The sequence below is a fragment of the Canis aureus genome, chromosome 32, assembly GCF_053574225.1.
Source record: "Canis aureus isolate CA01 chromosome 32, VMU_Caureus_v.1.0, whole genome shotgun sequence".
In the NCBI taxonomy this organism is placed as follows: Eukaryota; Metazoa; Chordata; class Mammalia; order Carnivora; family Canidae; genus Canis; species Canis aureus.
The window spans coordinates 32,835,297-32,854,532 of record NC_135642.1 but is presented as its reverse complement, the minus strand read 5'-3'; the positions used below and the strand labels follow the sequence as shown (position 1 = coordinate 32,854,532).

Here is a 19,236-nt window from a genome sequence, read left to right as displayed (position 1 = left end):
CTTCACTGTTACTACAGTTGTACACAGTGGCTTCTCAAAGTGTCGTCCTGCACCCCTTAGAGTTTCCAAAACCTTATCAGGGGGTATGTGTAGTCAAACTATTTTCATAAATAATATTAAGATGTTACTTTCATTGTTTACCCTCATTCTCTCACCAGCATGCAGTGGTTTTCCAGAGACTACATGATGTGTGATATCTCAAGAGACTGAATGCAGAAGCAGATATGAAAATGCAGCCGCCTTCTATTAAGCCAGACAACAAAAACAGTTGTAGAAATGTAAAATAATGCCGCTCTCCTCATTAAATTTTTGTCTTGAAAAGTATATTTTACATACCATTATCTGTCTTAACAGGTAATGGATTAATTACTGTTATTTGTAAATGATTTAATAAAATATATTTTAATTTTTTGTTTTAATTTCTAGTACAGTGAATATCAATAGATTCAAGCCATACAAAGGTGGAGCTCTCAATAATTTTCAAGTATAAAGGGGTCCTGAGAACAAAAAGTTTGAGAACCACTGCAATACCTAATTACATAACCTAACACACAGTGCCTTCCATAGATAAGAAGCTCAAGTTAATGCTGAAGTATAATTACTTCTTACACCCCCTAATCTTGTTGAGTAATATACCTCCTTGCAAAGCATAATTCGGCATAAAGCCAGTCTGTCCTAGGCCCTATTTAAGGGGCTTTAGATATTTAAGTATGCGGAGTCCTATTTATAAAGATGTGCTGGCCTGTAATACCACCTATTACTTGCATAGTGTACAGGAGTTTCCCAAAATTTTCATACAAAAAATATTACCTTGTTCATCCTAGCAGCAACCTTGTGAAGTAAATGTGAAGTACTACCCTTTTTTACAGATGACATAATGAAACTGATGCTCAAAAGAAAAAGAACTACTTGTCCAAGGATGTATTGCTAGCTAGGAGAACCTAGGATGTTGGCCTTTTGCAATTTGCTTGGCTGCCTTAAGGCTGTTTCACTGTGGTGTAATTGCAAGCTCCCAAAGAAAACAAGGCAAGGGCATTACTTTTATTGTCCCGGTGCCAAAACAGGGACTTTTTTTTTTTCCTCCTTAGTAAGAACGTAATCAGACTCAGTACCCGGTCACAGCATTATTCAACACACTGACTACCCTTGTGGTCCACTACTTAAAAAAAAAAAAAAAAAAAAAAAAAAAGGAAAGAGAAAAACTCAAGAGTGTTAAAAGAATAAATATCAGAATAAATAACACTTCAAGATGATGAACTAGTTAAGGACTCACTGATTTACTAATCATTTAATCACTGAAACAGGCAGGCAAGAACAAGATCAAGCTCAATACAATAAGAGATTATATCAATGAATGGGTGCCAACAGGTTATAATGGGAGGCCCACATGAAATGGGTTCAATTCTGGGCAGCCCGGGTGGCTCAGCAGTTTAGCGCCGCCTTCGGCCTAGGGTGTGATCATGGAGATCCAGGATCAAGTCCCATGTCGGGTTCCCTGCATGGAGCCTGCTTTCTCCCTCTGCCTGTGTCTGTGCCTCTCTCTCTCTGTGTCTCTCGAGAATAAATAAAGTCTTAAAAAAGAATGGGTTCAATTCACAAAATATAGACAGAAGGAAAAATAAAACACATAAAGTTGTAAAACTAGCTCTATTGGTTCCATAAATCCAAGCACATGATCAGCGACCCTTGTAAAGTATTGTCAGAGACTAACTTTGTTTTAAGATGCAAAGATGCCATCCTTCTCCTGGAAGAGAAATCATCCCATCCTTAACAGCTAGACATACGAAGTTTGTTCTTGTTATCAGCCCAAGTCTCTTAGTTATGCTCCAGTTTACCTTAAGTTCCTCAAGAGATACTCCATTTTCTGCACTCTTTCCCACAGTCAAGTGGACTCCTTGACTGACAAAGGCAAGACTGACTCACAACAGGATATCTGCCACTTGCATAAGCTCTTTTCCTTTTTTAGATGCATGTGCCCAGCGAGGCCATCTTTAAATTTGATGTGAGTTTAACCTAGAAAAAGCCAGAAGTGTGCTGTCCACATAGTATCCATGAGGTTTACTACAGATGAGCAAGAGAGCATCATTCCTCATGAGATAACACCTCTTCCTGGTGTTTACTCCGGTCATTTGTTTTTCAATTCTCTTGGGGGAAAAACATTAAAAGTTACAGTTATGGCACAATAGCTATAGCTACAATTATAGCTAATGTGCCCCCCAACCAGTTTGTAAAGCAATTTGATACACCTTATTTGTTTATCCATACTCAACATTCACCGTGGAAGACAAATTAGTGAGAGCTAATTTGTACAAGTTTCTGCACCCTCATTTAAAAAAAAAAAAAGTGCAATACCGCACTGCAAAACACATTAACCAGTTAATCTTTAAAAGCTTCGCGCAGAAAATGATAATCTGACTTCACAAAGTCAAACAAAGCACCAAACCTCTGAGAGCTCCGAGAAACTGCAGTTATTTCTATTCCTTGCCCTGAAATACACATTTTTTTTGTAGCGCTGCCTGTTTTTCTCCGAGAACCTAAGCATCATTTACAAAAGTAACCTGTCAAAAGTGTTAAGTGAGGCATTCTCTAAACTATCTTCCCAGCTCCAAACCACAATGAAAAAATGTCACACACCTAAGCTGCACCGTTGCCCTCTTCCTTTTAGTTCTTCAAATGAACTTAAAGGTTTTTGAAATGCACAATTCAAATTTTACACTGCACCCCCAAGCTACCATTGATCATCTCAAAGCTAATAAACAAAAGACTCTAGCGGCGGCACCAGGGCCCTACCAGGAAGTAATCAAAGCAGTGTGTGGCTGGTGCGATCCTAAGTCGCTAGAGCAGACAATAAGAGGGCACCGGGGCTTCCAAAGAGCCCAACGGAAGGAGCTGAGATGTTGAAGTAACGCGAAAGCATTACATAAACCCAGTAACTGTTTTACAGCACCTGAACTTGGGAATCCCAACCCAGTTCCAGCCAGCCCGCAAGATGTGAAAAGGCAACTCGAGCCGCCCCTCCACACCAGCTGCCGGCTCAGCCTCCCGAGCTTTTCCGCCTGCAGCCTGTTTTCAAACTTCACCCTCCCCGGCTGATGAAAGACTCCGACCTCCGCCGCCCGAGTTCCGAGCGCCTCTCCCGGCCGAGGGCTCCCACCTGGCGTGGATCGAGTTGCCCGAGCCTGCCGGGAAGCGAAGGGAAACGAAAGGAAGCGGGGCCGAGGGAGCGGCGGAGGGCCCCGGCGCGCCCCGCAGCCCAGACAAAGCTGCGCGGGGAGAGCGGCGCTTTCTCGCGCGGCCGAAGGGGGACGCGCCCCGGGCCCCGCCGCACGTGCGGCCGCGCCGCGGGGGCCCGACAGCCGCCCCCGCAGCCCCGGACCCCGCAAGGCGGGAGCGCGCAGCCCCCCGGCGGGGCGGGGCGGGGCGGGGGGCGAGGCGCGGGGCCCGGGTCCCCGCCTGCCGCCGCCCCCACGCGCTCGCGGCCCCCGCGGCTCCCGCCCCTCTCGGGCCTCTCCTCGGCCGCCGGGCCGTCGGGCCGCGGGAAACAAAGGAGCCGCCGCCGCCGCCGCCGCCGCCGCCGCTCCACCCGCCGCTCCCGCCCGAGCCCGCCTCAGCGCGTACCCCTCCCCGGCCGCCGGGCCCGGCTCGCCCTCGTCCCTTCCCGGGTCCGCGCGCCGGCCGCCCGCGGCCCCTAGACGGCAGGCCTGGCGAGGCCGGGGCCTCGGGTGCGCGGCAGGACCGCCCCGGGGCCGCACTCACCGCTGCAACACCAGGACGACGGGGAGCCGTTGGGGAACTTGGCTGAGTCCGGAGCGATGCAGACGCTGGAGCTGAGGTGCGGACACTCCATGGCCACGAGGAGGACGGCGAGGAAGGCCGAGGCTCGGGGGCCGGGAGCCGTGGGGGCGGAGGGGCTCCGAAGCCTCCGTCTGGGGTCGCTCCTCGCCGGGCGCTCGGCCGACGGCGGCTGCGTCCCGAGCCCTTGCGTCAAAGAAAGCAAAGGCTTCCGGGCGCCGGGTTTTCCCACCCGCCGTCTCCGGGAGCCCCGCTCCGAAGAACGTGGAATTCCGGGATCCGGGTTCTACCGCCAGCCCTAGGCTGAGGGCTTCCGACTTCCCAGGCCGGCCCCGCCCCGCCCCCGGACAGGCCCCGCCCCCAGGCCCGGCCCCGCCCCCGCCCCCGCCCCCGCCCCCTCCGGCCGGGTGGGGTCCCAGCGCGCGCGGGCGGGTGGCCCCGAGAACCAGGCTGCGTTCGCAAGGGAGTTCCCAACTCTGCAGCGCCGGGCGGTCGCGGCTAACCCCCTCCCCCGCCCCGGCACGGGTCAGGGTGGGGCGCCAAGCCCCCGCGCGCCAGGCAGGTCCGCTGCGTTTACCGCGGCGGAGGGAGTGCTCTCAGGGGAGGCTGATCCTGCGTGTGGTGTGGTGGTAGAGAATCTAGCCACTCAAGAAAGTGTGAAGAAGAAAATAAAAACCACTGGTGCAGACAGGCACGATAGGTCCCATTGTACACACGCAGACACAAGCTCAGAGAGGTTAGGGCACTGGCTCCTGGCGGCCCAGCGGGCTTGCACGGATCCCAGAGCGGTCTGGATTTAGTGTGACGCTCCCTGCGACAGGTGCAACACTCCTCTAGCTCTAGGTTCTGAACACGTGTTCTTTAAGCCAGCCACCTGGGGGCCGTGTGGCTGGGCCCGCGGCGGCGCCCACGAAGCTGGGTTCAGGTCTCGACTCTGTGACTCACCATCTGCGTTACCTGGAGCACGTGGTTGGACTTTCAGACCTCACTCACCAGTGGAGGTCCAAGTGAAACAGTTGTAACTTGGGTTTGCTGAGCGCGAGGTCCCAACTACCGGGTGACAAAAAAGGGGAAGGGATCTAACATTTGTTAAACACCCATCACTGTCTTCTAGCCAGGCACGCGACGCATAATATCTCATTTAAACCTCGCACCGCTCCGCCAGCGGCTGTTACCAGTACCCTTTTTGGCCTCAGGGAAACCGAGTTCGTGATTGGTCGATCCGTGCGGGGAATGGATCCCCGGCTCTTTGACCTCTTCACCGAAAAGAGGAAAGGGCAAGCCTCAAGGGGCCGCTGGGGCAGGCATTACACCCGAGCTAGCCTGAGATCTCTCTGGGGAATGGCCTTGAGGACGTCCGGGGCTCTAACAAATATTGCCTCAAAGTTGGGGCTTCTTGTAAAACCCGGCGAAGGAGCTGGAGGGCCGGAGGCGAGCAGGAGGAGGAGGGGAGGCTGATGTGGCAATCCAGCGGGCAGGGAGAAAGGGGGAAGGAAGGTCAGGAAATGATTAACCGGGCCGGGCCGGGTAGTGGTTAGAGCAGGGCACCTCCCCGCAGTGCAGTCCCGGAGGAGCCCCAGGGACGCCCTCCTGGTCACTTGTCACGCCTTCGCATTGTCCCCCTCCCCCGCTTACACACCCTCCGCCGAGACTCGGCTTCGGGCTGCTTCTGCACGCTCCTCTGCCCGGGGATGTTCAGTCACCTGGGACATCTCCGCAGAGATGTCCCAGGTGACACCCCCCGCCCCGCCCCGCCGTCATATTTTGGAATTAAAGCTCTTCTGTCGCTTCCCAAGGCCCGGTCTGGGGATTTTATGACAGTGAGGAGTTGTGCAAGGTGCTCAAATCCTAGCTCTGTCGCCTACTTGATGGCCAATTTTATCAAATGTCTCTGGTCCTCCCAAGCCTTTTTCTTCTCCTTTTTTCAAAATCTGGAAAAATAATTCTTTTCTCACAAGATGTGAGCATTCATGAGAATTGCCAACACTTAGTAGGTAGCCAATAATGTATAGCTTTTTTTCCTTTTTAATAGCCCATGAGGGCATAATACCCTAGAAAGGGAATGAATAAACAATAAATCGGACCTTTGCTCGATCTGACCTTCCAGCCCTCTCCGTTTCTTCTAACAAGGCCTGGCTCCACCAACCTCTGATTCATTCTAGACTACTACCCCCCATTTAGCATCCATACCCTCTCATTTAGCCATGGAGCATGCGGTGACCCATGTCATCTTCCACAAACAGTATGCGATGCTTCTTTTTCCACCTTCTGAGAGACTCAGTTTCCTTATCCTCTAGACCTCAGTTTAAGCATCACTTCTCAAGGAGGCCTTTCCAGACTCCACTCCACCCCCAGGTTACCTCCAGACCTGTGATGCCCTCCTCTGCCCTCACACTCTGCCTTTTTAAGACATCTTCATGCATATAATTATTTATTGAATGTCTGTCTCCCCCTTGGAGGTCCATAAGGGTAGCAAGAAGGTCTGTGTGGTTTCCCCGCTGTATTCCTGACGGAACATGTGGAATCTGGAGGATGTCCAACAAATAAGTCTAAAATAATGAATGAGTGAGAGATTGATTAGCAATGTCTACTAGGGGCAGGAGTATAGGAAGTGGCCGAGTATATGTCAGGTGTTTTCTCCCCCTCTTAATCCCCAAGTAATCTCTAAATTTCCATTTGGCTCTGAGTTTATCATGTTCACGGTATTAGGAATGTGAAAGTACCTAAGGTGTAAACTGCATTAAAAAAAAAAAAAAGGAGGAGGAGGAGGGAGAAGAAGAAGAAGAAGAAGAAGGAGAAGAAGAAGAAGAAGAAGAAGAAGAAGAAGAAGAAGAAGAAGAAGAAGAAGAAGAAGAAGAAAGAGAAAGAGGAGGAGGAGAAGAAGAAAAGAAGAAGAAATGATTTTCATTAGCGTCTTCTCCTTCCAACTAGAAAACTCCTCTGAGCAGAGCCCCTAATTTAGTCATCATTCACTGCTAAAGTCCCCAGAGGGCGAACTATGACTTTCGAACAGTCCAGAGAAGCTGGGCAAAATCAGAAAGGCCCTCCCAGGACTTTCAATACATTTCCCTAAAACAGAGAACTTTCCTGTGTCTCTGAAAGTTTTCATAATTAAAAAAAAAATTTTTTTTTTGGACAACAACAAAAAAACCCCTTCGCGGTGAGTAAATATGTCAAACGGGTTGGGAGGTGGGGGTGGAGACCATGGGGCACACTGGGAAATCCGCTTTCTCAGTCCCTAATCTCTTCGGCTGCATATAACAACAACGTTCGCTTTTTTGTTCTTGGCCCGCATCCCTCTGGCGCTGAGGAGCTCTGGTGCACGGGGAGCCGTGGGGGTGACCAGCCAGCCTCCAGCTCGGGGCCCCAGGGAATGCGGCCGCGGGGAACCAGTCCCCGCCCCGCCCCGAGACCCAGCGCGGGGATGGCGGCGCTCCTGCCAGAAGCCGAGGGTGTGTTTTAAAAGTTTGCACCTTTCCGAGGAGAGGAATACAGGATTTCAACCAAGCTAGCAAATGTTTCTCTTCTAAAAGGTATACACATATATATAAAGGGGGGGGGGGTTGCGGAGAGGGGACGTCATACGTTGCCATGGGAACGATGATCAGGAAAGGTCTCAAGGTTGCTGTGACCTTCCCCTGGCCTTACACTTGAGACTGGTAGCAGAACATGGGGTGCGGAGAGGGGGGGTCCCGAAGCAAGGATTACAAACTGACCAGGCCCCGGGGAAGACTTAGCTCTGACTATCCCCACGCAGACAAAGCTTATTGGAAGCACCCAGAGAGCTGAGTTAATTATTTACCCTAGAGATTTTTCTAGGAGCAAAGCCTCCAGGGGAAACCAAAGTTAGACCCAGAAAAGGCTTGGTGAATAAGGAGGTGGGGGGAGGAACAGTGCCCCAGGGACTCTTTTATCACTGGTTTAATTTTCCAAGAGGCACTTATCTGATACTTTCTTGCTTGTTTACTTGTTTATCTATTATCAGGCTCTTCCATGAGAACAGAGACCTTTCCAGTCCTGCTCATTGCCTGATTTTCAGTTCCTGGAACTCGGCCTGGTACAGGGCAGGTCCTCCGTAACTACTCGGATAACTGAATGGAGGGTGGAGGGCGTGGCCTTTAGCCGGGCTGCGCTCTCCCCGGCTCTCAGGAATCCCCGCAGTGTCATTCTCCCACTTCTCTCCAGCGACCCCTTTCGCATTATCTCCCTGCCTAAAATTATTCAGTGGCTCCCCATCTCTGGAAAGCTAAAGTCAATCGAAAACCCTCTGCGGGGGCACCTGGGTGGCTCAGTGGTTGAACATCTGCCTTTGGCTCAGGCCCTGATCCCGGGATGAGTCCTGCATCAGGCCTATGTCCAAAGGGAGCCTGCTTCTCCCTCCGCCTATGTCTCTGCCTCTCTCTGGGTGTCTCTCAAGAAGAAATAAAATAAAATCTTAAAAAAAAAAAAAAAGGAAAACCCATAGTCAACCTATCCTTTCTCATTTGCTAAAGCTATTATTTATTTGTTTGTTTGTTTGTTTTATTGTTCAGCGGTATCAAAAATAGCTTCCTCATTATAGAAAACGTGCTTCCTCGCACCTGTGTGCCCTCCCCCACCTGTTTCTCTTCTACCTGGCCAGCTCCTACTCCTTCCCTATTGAAGCATGTAACCTCAAGGAAGCCCTCCACCGCTCACCTAAGCGGACTTCTAAGTCCCCACCCCCAAACCCACCACCCATTCTGTCCCATTAGCCTGTCACACAGTACTGTTACTTTCTGTTTACCGCTCAGTCTCCCTTGAGAACAGATGCTTTTCTTTTTCTCTATGGATACTAGGCACCTAGTTCAGCAATAGTAGATGTTAAGAAAAGATCATATTTGTCGACTAAATGTTGAAAAGTGCCCCCTTGGAGAGTGACTATATCAATCATTGTGAGTAACGGTCCCCTAGGTATTCACAGAAAGACTTGCAATTATGTAATAACAGAAACTTAACGTTTATTGGGTCCCAAATAGGTACCAAATACTGTATCAAGTGGTTTTCATTTCTTCTTTAATCCCCACAACAAAACTGCGAGGTAGATATTATCATTTTCATTTTACTGGTGAAAGAACTAAAGCTCAAAGAAGGTGAAATAAGTGCACAAATGTACACAATTAGTACTTGGTCTTTTATCAAAAGTGTTAGAATTTCACCTCTCATGTACATGGTCAGCTAAAGGGTTTTGCAATATTATGTGGGGGTAGCTGATGTTCCTAATCATGAGGTCTCTTAAGCACAACATGACACAAAAGAGCCTTCTGAGTAACTAAAGAATCATTTTGTACCATTGTAATAATCATTATGTCATCAATATTTTAATTTGTATTGCTTTTAATGCTTTCTTCTTTATCGAAATATGAATTTCACAGCACTTTGAGGAAGGTGATGAGAAGATTTCTTGGCTTGGGATCCCTGGATGCCTCAGTGGTTTAGTGCCTGCCTTCGGCCCAGGGCGTAATCCTGGAGTCCTGGGATCGAGTCCCATGTCGGGCTCCCTGCATGGAGCCTGCTTCTCCCTCTGCCTGTGCCTCTGCCTCTCTCTGTGTGTGTCTCTCATGAATAAATAAATAAAGTCTTAAAAAAAGAAAAAAAAACCAGTGTGGCCCTAACACCAAACAACTCTGACAGTGAAGGAATTGCTTCTATCTCTAGGCCCTAGTCTCCCATCTGTAAACTCAAGGAGTTGAATTAGATGACCCCCAAGGGCCTTTCCAGAGTGAGCATCCAGTGATCCTGTGATAGCTCATAGCCACCCGGTGACAGTGGCAGAGGCAGGATGATTCTTGAATCCTGTAGCAGAGACTGCTAGCTGTTCGCCCCAAATCTATTTCTTTTCCTCCTGGGTTCACAACTAGAAATTTCTCCACTTCCCTTGTGACTAGGTGTAGCCATTTTTAGTCAACGGAGTCTGAGCAGAAATTGCGAGGATCAGCCTTGGCCGGCAGTGTGGACAGCTGCCCCAAGACAAAAATACTTCAGTGTCCAGTTTTGTTTATTAACACTGAAGGAAGTGGGGGAAATATATCAGGCCAGATCTGGAAAGAAATGTGGGTCGCCTCAGCTTCCAGTCTGTTCTTCCTATGTTCTCTCTTCAACCATTCATTCATTTGTTCAACAAATCTTGTCTATGCTCCTGCCACATACCAGGCTCTGAAGATGCAGGGACTCAGAGCCAGATGCTATGTGGGGTTCTCCTTTCCAACAAGATGGAAAATGTTATGGTATCACTCCTTTTCCCATGCTTGTTCATTGCCTAACCAGACATCAGAGCCTTTGAGTTTTAAAGTGCTATCTAAACATGGGGCTTTAAGCCTTCTAATTGTAAAAATGGCTTTACACATAAAGGACCTGTCTTGGTGTTTGGCATACAGTAGATCTTCAATAAATGTTCATTTTCATGATACCTTGTCAAATAGGAATGATGTGGGAGATGGAGAATGGTGACATGAAATCATTGATTCTAGTATAGTTGGCATAGAAGGTTAGATCTTTGTCCTTTAAAAGGGATATGGGCCAGACCATTCAATAAATATCACCAATGCTCAAGGCTCATGGGATACAAAAGTGATGCTCAAGGCTCATGGGATACAGAAAGTCTCATTCTTAAAGGCATGAGGAAGGGGCTGAGAAACAGACCAGCAAGCAGGCAATTGCAGCACAGTGTGATAAGTGTGAGGAGGGGAAGTACAGGATGTTGCTTAGCCACAAACAAGGGGCAACTAACCCAAACTGGTGGGTGGGGGGTGGGAGGAAGCATCAGTCAGGGCTTCCTGGAAGAAGTGACATATGACCAGAGACTTGATTGATAGCAGGTAAAGTGTGGTGGGGGGAGTGGGGTATAGTGTCCAACGCAGTGGGAACTGTGACTGCAAATACCCAGAAGCTTAGAGAGGATCTGAACCTGTCAGTCTGGCTGGGGAGTCATGTAGAAGGAGACGGAAAGCTGAACGATGAGGCTGGGAAGCAGGCAGAAGACAGTGTAGGGCTGCTGACTCCCCAAAACAGAGAACTACTAACACAGAGAAATCCGGGGCCCCAGGACTCTGGCATCTTTCAGGGTTGGACTTTGCTAGGTCCTTGGAAAGGGGATAGGGTGCAAAGATGCAGAAAGATAAGTGATAAGACAGAGTAAGGAAGAGCACTAACAGTTATTAAACACCTGTAAGATGTTGAATTGCATTAGTCACATGGAAAATGCAAACTAAAAACACAGCACATACCTACCTAGAAGCAAAGAGGTAGGGATTAGAATTCAGATGGGACCCCCTACCCTAACCACGACCCGGAGGCTGTGTGTGGAGGAGCTTACAACCCACTGAAAAGGAGAAGGCTCATACACGTTAAGAAGTAGAGTTTTGATGGAGGAAAGAATCCTAGGCTTGGAGAACCTCCATCTCTGCTTTCTCCTCTTCTTTCCTAACCTTAACCGGACCTGACAATTACAGAATTGGAACACCCAGCTTACCAGAACATGAGTTTCTCAAAATTCAGAACATAGCCCTTGGCCTTTTTCTGGGGTGCCTGTTGCATTGGAAAGAAGCCAAGCTTTGGGGCCTTACTAGGATCCTGCTTCCACCACTGGCCTGCTGTACGCCCTTAGGCCAGCAGCCTGACTTCTCCGGAGCCTCTGTCTATGAAGCAGGAATAATAATAGTTGCTTCCAAAATGGTGACATCCCTGCTCAACGCTCTGTCTCCCTTGGCCAGATATTTAATGTTTGGAAAGAGAGAACAGGGATTCATGTGTTACACTCAGAACCATTTTTTTCTTAAGTCGCCAACACCCATAACTTCTGCATTTATGTAATTACACATCAAAGGTCATAAGCATATTTTACAATTACGTCGTCTAGAAGGCTCTGCTGTGGCCGACCTGGTTATAAATTGGCAGAAGCATGGGAAAAAATGTATTTAACATTATTATCATCTGAAGAACAATGATGGGAAAGTAGGGGGAAAGGCGTTAGAGCCCTCTTGGCCATTCTCAGTTGTCTGTGGAGTGGCTGGTGCTTTCAGGCTGGAAATAGAGACCAGAAGCAGCAAGGCTTCACAAAAAAATTACCCTTCTTAAGAACCCTTTTGGACAAAATGATTAGAGAGCTGGAAAGGTCATTAGTTTCACAGAGGAGGAAACGGCTCCCTGAGAGGTGTCGCGTTTGTCCGGCACCCTGCAGAGTCCACTGGACCCTGATGCCACAGAGCTCCTCACTTGCTGGAGTCTGTGTAAAGCCACATTGGAGAGGAGGTTTTTTTGTGCACTTTGTTTGGCCTTTCCTGTGCTCAGGATGTTGGTTCTACTGGGGAAAAAATGCTAGAGACAGCAGTCGGTATAGCAGGTTCTTCTACCAATAGCTTCTAGACTCAAGCCAGTGAGCCCTCTGAAGGCAGCAGTAGCCCTGAATAAAGTCCTTGGCATCTATGAGGCACTCAGGGAATTACATCACTCTGGTAAATGAGTGTGTGTTAAGCAGTGAGAAGCTCAGTCTAAAGCTTACTCTGGAAGGACATTCAAGAAATTGGTAACAGCTGTTGGCTCTGGAGAGGGAGGTTGGGTGGGAGAAGAGGGAGGAGGGAGGGCAATTCATTTTTCACTGTACACCCTTTTTTTTTTCGAGTTTTATACTACTAGTTATCAAAAAGGTGAATATGTTTAAAGAAAAAAAAATGTAAGGCTAATATGATTTCCCCACCCATGCAATAGAAGGGACTATTGCACTGCAATAAAAGGGAGAGCTGGCTGGGCCTTTTGTTTTGTTTTGTTTTTTAATTCATGATACACACACAGAGAGAAACAGAGAGAGGCAGAGACACGGGCAGGGGAAGAAGCAGGCTTCCTGAAAGGAGCCAGATGCAGGACTCAATCCTGACACCCTGGGATCAAGACCTGAGCCAAAGGCAGTTGCTCAACCACTGAGCCACCCAGGAGTCCCAGGGTCTTTAGAGTCAAATCTACTTGGCTTTGACTCCCAAGCTAATCCTACTACTTCCCTGCTGTGTATCCTAGGACAGGTTACCTACCTTCTCTGAGCCTCACTCTGAGCTTCATCTAACTACATGGAAACAGTGATCCTCTGTTGGGCTATTGTGAAGGTGAATGTGATAATGTATCAACACTTTCGGAGTCTCACTACAAGCCAGATACCCTTCTGAATGCTTTCTGTGTGTGTGTGTGTGTGTGTGTGTGTGTGTGTGTGTGTATTCATTTCACAATCAGGACAACCCTGAGGGATACTACTATTCTTCTCTTCTTCCCCAGTATACAGATGAGGAAACAGGCCCAGAGAGACTCAGAAAATTGCTTAGAGTCTCACAGCCAGGCTCTTCCCACTTTCACACTGCTGCCTTGATATGTTACATCTTCTCCTTTTCAATAGGGAACTCTTAAAAATGTAAACATTTTAGGGCAGCCCGGGTGGCTCAGTGGTTTAGCGCCGCCTTCAGCCCAAGGCATGATCCTGGAGGCTCGGGATTGAGTCTGAGTCAGGCTTCCTGCATGGAGCCTGTTTCTCCCTCTGCCTGTGTCTCTGCCTCTCTCTGTGTCTCTTGTGAATAAATAAATAAAATATTTTTTAAAAAAAATAAACATTTTCAAGGACCTCCCCCCTCAAATGTCTTCATAATAGTAGGCTGTTGGATATGGTGACAGGCTAGTGAGGACAGCGCTGGTTAAGGAATCAGCAAAGCAGGTGGAAAGAAGGTATACACACACGCACACACACACACACACAATAAGTTCTAACGAAGTTAAGAATTTTGCAATCAGAGAACGGTAAATTGTAGCACATGTGTAATTTGTCCCTTTTATACTTTATGGAGGAGGACACCAGATATTCTTCAGAATGTAAGGCCTCTAGAAACATTAATAGGGCGGAGCAAACTTTTAGGTGGGGTTGCTTCCCCCACACCCTTCAAATGGGTCCCAGGCTGAGTCATCCGCTTGCATTGCTGATTCTGCTTGTGGTATCCATAGTAGGTGTTTTTATGATTGACATCCTGATATTAACTTGTCTGTAGTCATTTACCTCGTTTTCTTATAATTCAATCAGATAATTGAACACCCAGGCAATTGGGTTCTTAATTTCATGGAGTTTTTTTTATTGTACTCAGGAGGAAAATTCATCTGTTCTTCCGTTAAAAAAATGTTCAAAGTTAGGTATGAGCTTGAATTTGTAAGGGATGAGGGTTATTATTTTGCTTTGGCTGAGTTGAAAAGATTTCCTCACCATGTCCCAAAATACGTTTCCTTTCCCATTCCCTCTGCCCCTGTCCATCATCTCCTACTACCTCAGGACTCTTCGAGTTTCATACAGTCACCTCCTCCTGTGAGTCTCTCCAACAGGCCTTGAGGGCCTTATGTTCAGCCTGTGCTAAGATAGGGCGCTCCCACTGCTGGAAGCAATCCTCCTCTTTATGTCCTCCCAGCTGAGTGCCCAACCTAGCAGCAGGTGGTAGCCAAAGAAGGGAGGAACCATAGAGACCTCACCTCTGCCTCCCACCGCCAGTTCTCACTGCAAACTCTGGTCATGTCTTCCTGCCAATGCTCTATCAGAAGCTCCTCACTGCTCCCAGAAGCAAGCTAGACCCTTCCCTGACATCAAGCTCCCCTAAACTTGCCACTGACCCTCCTGCTAGCCTTGTTTCTCTCCACACCCTGCATGGGCAGGCCTGATTGCTGCTGAGATCCTGAGGGCTCTCACCCTGGCTTCTCGCTCAAACTGTGTCTCCTCTGCTCATTTCACTCCAGCCTGTGAGAGGTCTACTAAGGCACAACACAAACCCTGTCTTCTAGAAAAATTCTTGCCTGTACCCATTTTATTCATATTTTTTCTCTCTTTCCTCCCTTTCTCTTCTCCTCCACCCCTCACTCTTTTCACCTTTCCCATCCCCTGCCCCACCCTCTTGCACACATACAGTGAATTGATCTTTCTCCTTCATCCAGTTCCCATGGACACTGAGATAGCACTTATTTCAGTCTGCTTTGGAATAGAATTCTTCATGTTCACACCATCTCACAGTTAGAAATTGCATCCCTGGAATGCAAGAGCAACCCATTCCTCATTCATTTGCACATGTATCATGGCCCCAGGGTTTTACATACAATAGGCTCTCATTAAATGTTTGGCCCTTGAGTACAGCAACTTGGTGGATAGAGCTCTGGATATGGCAACAGACAGAACTGAGTTTGAATGCTCCTCTACCTCTTCACAACCATGTGACCTTGGACCTACTTTCTTTGAGCCTCATAGGCATAGGACTAAAGCTATCAAATAGGGGTTATAATAATGACTACTCCTTTGGATGATGAGGAATGATGAAGATAATGCATGTGGAACATGTAACTCTTGCCATTCATAAAGTAGGTTCCTAATAAACACGAGTCATCAACTTCGTCCTCTGCATACTTCTGCAGCCCTACTTTTGCCGTGGACTCCCTGGAGTGGATGTCTGAGGAGAAGGCTACTAGAATATTTGCATTGGTAACTTCCTTGCAACCTAAGTTTGGGTACAGAGGGGATGGCAAAGACTGAAGGATTCAGAGGAAAGGGAAGTGGCCCAAAACTGGCAGCTACACCTTTGCAAATTAAAGAGATCAGACACTGTCCAGGAAATCAGCCCCTCCAGTTTCATTTATGATACAAGAGACTCTTCTCAAAGTTGTCCTCATACCTTCATGTGAGCCTGGGTAACTGGAGAGAATAGGAATGACAACTTGCAGCATGGAGAAAGAGCATTTTCAAAGGAACTTAGTAAGTGCGTCTCTGGCACTGGGGGTGGGGAACAAAGGCCCAGAAGGGCAAGACTCTGGGGTCCAGGGAGCCCCGCCTATCATGGAGACACACTTACCAAACAGCCTTTTGATCTCACCCTGGTTTCCAGGAACAGTATCCTGGAAAGGGTGATAGGGAACAGGGTATAGTGTAGGGTGGGAAGGGTGGGGTGGGGACACAGCAATATCCTCTGTCTGGCAGTTGTGGTTCTCAGTACACATTAGGTGGGCTTTCTGATGCATGTCAGTCTCCTGAGAATTTGGGCAGGGCCATCAGCTTTTCCCAGCACTGAGCTCCCTCAAATAAGCTGATCTACTTCCTTCTGTGCACCATCTCCACCAGCCTGTCTGAAATCTAGGTCCCTGTGATGGGATGGGGGGTGGGTGTGACACTGGTTTGCAAAATACTCATTGCAGGAGGATTTGAATGCCACACAGCAGCCTTTTCTTTGGAGTTAGGATCTTGGACTGGGATCTTGGCACTTGAATGGCTTTTGGAGATCATCTAATCCAACCCACCCTTTTACAGATGAGTGAGGAAACCAAGACCTAAAGAGTCAAGCCTGTTCACAATGTGTAGGTTATCAAATCACCAGAAGGAGAACCCAGATCTCTTCACCCTTAGTCCAGGGTCTTTATCCCTTTTCTCTATCGTAGCCCCATAAAGGCATTTGGTGTGGTATGATGAAGGTGTCACCACATGGTTGAAAATCCGGATTTGACTAGAAAGTGTGAATCTTGTTCTAATCTCAAATTGGAACCCCTATTTACTTCTTGCTTGACTTGTAGCTTCTCATTCCTATAGGGTGATGTGCTGATGGTACCTAGATTTACAATCAGATGGAATCTTGGGCTGAAGTTGGGGAAGGTCCAAGGCCTGAGAGTTTTGGCCTGATCAGTCTGCTCTTTTGAGTGCTGGGTAGACAGGCAGGCAGGTAGGCAGGCAGGCAGGCAGGCAGGCATTCTTTCCCTCCTTGCTTAAAACATCTCCAGTCTCTTAAAGTCCAAAGAAGGCTGGTGTGTAATGAGACACCCCTGGGAGGTAGCACCTGGCACCTCTCCCAGGGAAAGGAACGGAGTGAATGAAAAACTGACAGGAACTAATGTGGGCTCAAAAACAAAACAAAAAGCAACCCACAATTAAATGAAACTGGCATGGGTAAGACATATGGAAAGGCTAAAGGAAGGAGGGGGGGATGTCTGAAGGATTGATAGAACTCACAAGGGGAAATTCACTCGCTCATTCAAGAGATCTTTAATCGGGGATCCCTGGGTGGCTCAGCGGTTTAGCACCTGCCTTCAGCCCAGGGCGTGATCCTGGAGATCCAGTCCCGGGATCGAGTCCCGGGATCGAGTCCTACATCAGGCTCCCTGCATGGAGCCTACTTCTCCCTCTGCCTCTCTCTCTCTCTCTCTCTCTCTCTCTCTCTCTGTCTTTCATGAATAAATAAATAAAAATCTTTTTTTTTTTAAAAAAAGAGATCTTTAATTGAACACTTAATTAAACCAAGGTACAGTTCTAGACACTGGGGAGATCAGACCAAGAAGAGACACATGTAAGTGGCCCAGAAGAGGAAAACACCAAATCATGGACAAATTCTCAGTTAAGTGGAAAGCATGGATAGAAGACTTTGGGAGGAATGAGATCCTTAAAAACTGGTTTTGAATCGAAGAGGATAACATCTGCACAGATAACATTTTTTAAAACCTGGGCTAAAGGAGGCAGAAGGAGATGCAATTTGAGAGCCACTTTGAACTATAAGGACTAAACTAAAGTGTATGCAGTGCATTCTGGGATGTCATTCACTCTGCAAGTACTGACTGGAGCACCTATTTCTCTGGCTACACCAGGCTCTTTGCTGTTCCTTGCTGTCACCAGACACATTCCCCTACCCTGCCTTTAATCCATCAGTGACCTCTCCTTTGGAGAGTCCCCCACCACCCCCATGAATAGAACCATTTAGCAGATATATAAACAAGCTAAAAATACCCTGACAGGAGAAGGAACAATATCCTAGCAAGGACCCTATCTAATTCATTTTTGTACTCCAGTGCCAGGCACAGAGTAGGCATTTGGAAATGCTTGATGAGTGAATGAATATCTTTGGGAGGCACTGAGAAGGCCAAGTTTTTAAAATCAGAAATGTTACCATGACTATAACTTTGTAAAAAGTACATTTTAAAAATGTTTTTTAAACCCACTGAAAAACATTAACAGCCACAGACTGATGTAGATATGGGAGATTTTCTTTCTTTTTTCTGTTTTCTGCATTTTGTGTACCACATCAATATTTTTTAATAGTGAAAAAAAAGTATATTTTAATCCCATCCCTGCCCTGCTTCCTCTCCTCCACCCTCAAAAAAGAATTGTGAGAATTACAACTTACTACCTAATTTCTAAAAACATTTTGTGGTATATAAATTATGAAGACTTGAGACAACATGACGTCAATTTCTTAATGCAACCAAAATGAAATTTATCACCACATTATTCTGGTGTGTTTGATGATATGCGTGATCGTTGTGTAGCTGGGCATAAACAGCACTTCTCATAAAATGCTTTGATTAGTATTACTTGATACAGCCAGACTGGTCCTTTTGTCAAATTACTGGAGGAGGGGAGGCAGAAACTGGGCCAAGAAGGATGTGACTCCATCTGCCTCACTAGGGATCCCACTTTTCTGGCAGAGAATGTCAGGACCTGAGAGCTCTAAGGACCTCTGACTGACATAAATGCAGACTCCCAGGTGTTGGCACCAGAGCAAGATAGTAACCCGGGCTGCTCCGGCTGCATTAAGTAGCTTTTCAGCCCTAACTGGTCTGGTGCCACCACCTCAAACTCTCCTTTCTTCCCCTCCCAGGGTCTGCTTTCTAAATATGAGAAAGCCCATAAGATACTACCTAAAATATCAGCAGTAAAGATTTATTCCAGCAATGCAACCATTGCTTTTTTGAGGGCTAGAGGAGGGACATAATCATTCACAGGGCAGATACTTATTGAGAACCAACAATGCACAAAGCATAAGGAAGGTACCAAAGGTACATGATATCATTTCTTCCTTTCCTCAACATTACCTAGATGTTATTATTCCTACCATACAGATAGTGAAAAGGGCTCAAGAAGGTTAAGTAACTGGCCCTAGGTCACACATTTAAGTAAGTGGTGAAAAGTGGATGAAGAGGGACTAGAGCTGGACTAGAGGGGACTAGGAGGAGGGATTTGAACCAGTTCTAACCGACTTGAAAAGCCACTCTCCTCACACTTGGCAATGCTGCACAGCAGGGCTTTCCAGACTTGGTGTTTAAAGTCTGCGTGACCATTAGCAACCATTCTGGGTCTCAGTCTCCCTGTTTATAAAAATAAAGGGCCGGAGAAATATCTTTTCAAAGTGTCCTTCCCGCACTTTGTCACAGTGTTACCTCTTCTTGCCTTTGCAAAAGCTCTGCTGGATGAATTCTGCGGGCGGCCTGTGCCGCCGAGCACCACCAGGGACCTGGGCCTCTCCTGGGATCTCCCCCTAGAGGACATCGGTGATGTGGAGGGAGCCAGGGCTTCCCCTGAGAGTTCACGCAACTAACAGACGAACCAACGTAATCACACGGTCCCAGTCAACTTTAATTACCGCTTTAACTTAAAAAAAAAAAAAAAAAAAA

General features: G+C 47.5%; 1 protein-coding gene and 1 long non-coding RNA gene across 6 annotated transcripts in view; one reads left to right on the top strand and one right to left on the bottom strand.

Moving 5' to 3' along the window:
- USP3 (ubiquitin specific peptidase 3) overlaps positions 1-4,051 on the bottom strand; it is a 111,972-nt gene extending 107,921 nt beyond the window's left edge. Inside the window, exon 1 of one of the 4 annotated variants that reach the window (XM_077881380.1) lies at positions 3,757-4,051. In XM_077881380.1, the coding sequence (XP_077737506.1) occupies positions 3,757-3,847 (91 nt within the window). In that variant the 5' untranslated portion in view covers positions 3,848-4,051. Of the gene's footprint in view, positions 1-1,835; positions 1,970-3,618; positions 3,697-3,756 lie in introns of those variants that run through there. The other 3 variants (XM_077881381.1, XM_077881382.1, XM_077881383.1) reach the window with 3 other exon arrangements.
- A 131-nt stretch (positions 4,052-4,182) lies between these two features.
- On the top strand, positions 4,183-8,244 carry LOC144303351 (uncharacterized). Of its 2 annotated transcripts, XR_013370427.1 has the most exons (3): positions 4,207-6,952; positions 7,106-7,325; positions 7,778-8,244. It is a non-coding gene; the product is annotated as an uncharacterized LOC144303351 (long non-coding RNA). The 2 variants fall into 2 exon arrangements; XR_013370426.1 differs by having other exon boundaries at positions 4,183-7,325.
- The last annotated feature ends 10,992 nt before the right edge of the window (positions 8,245-19,236 follow it).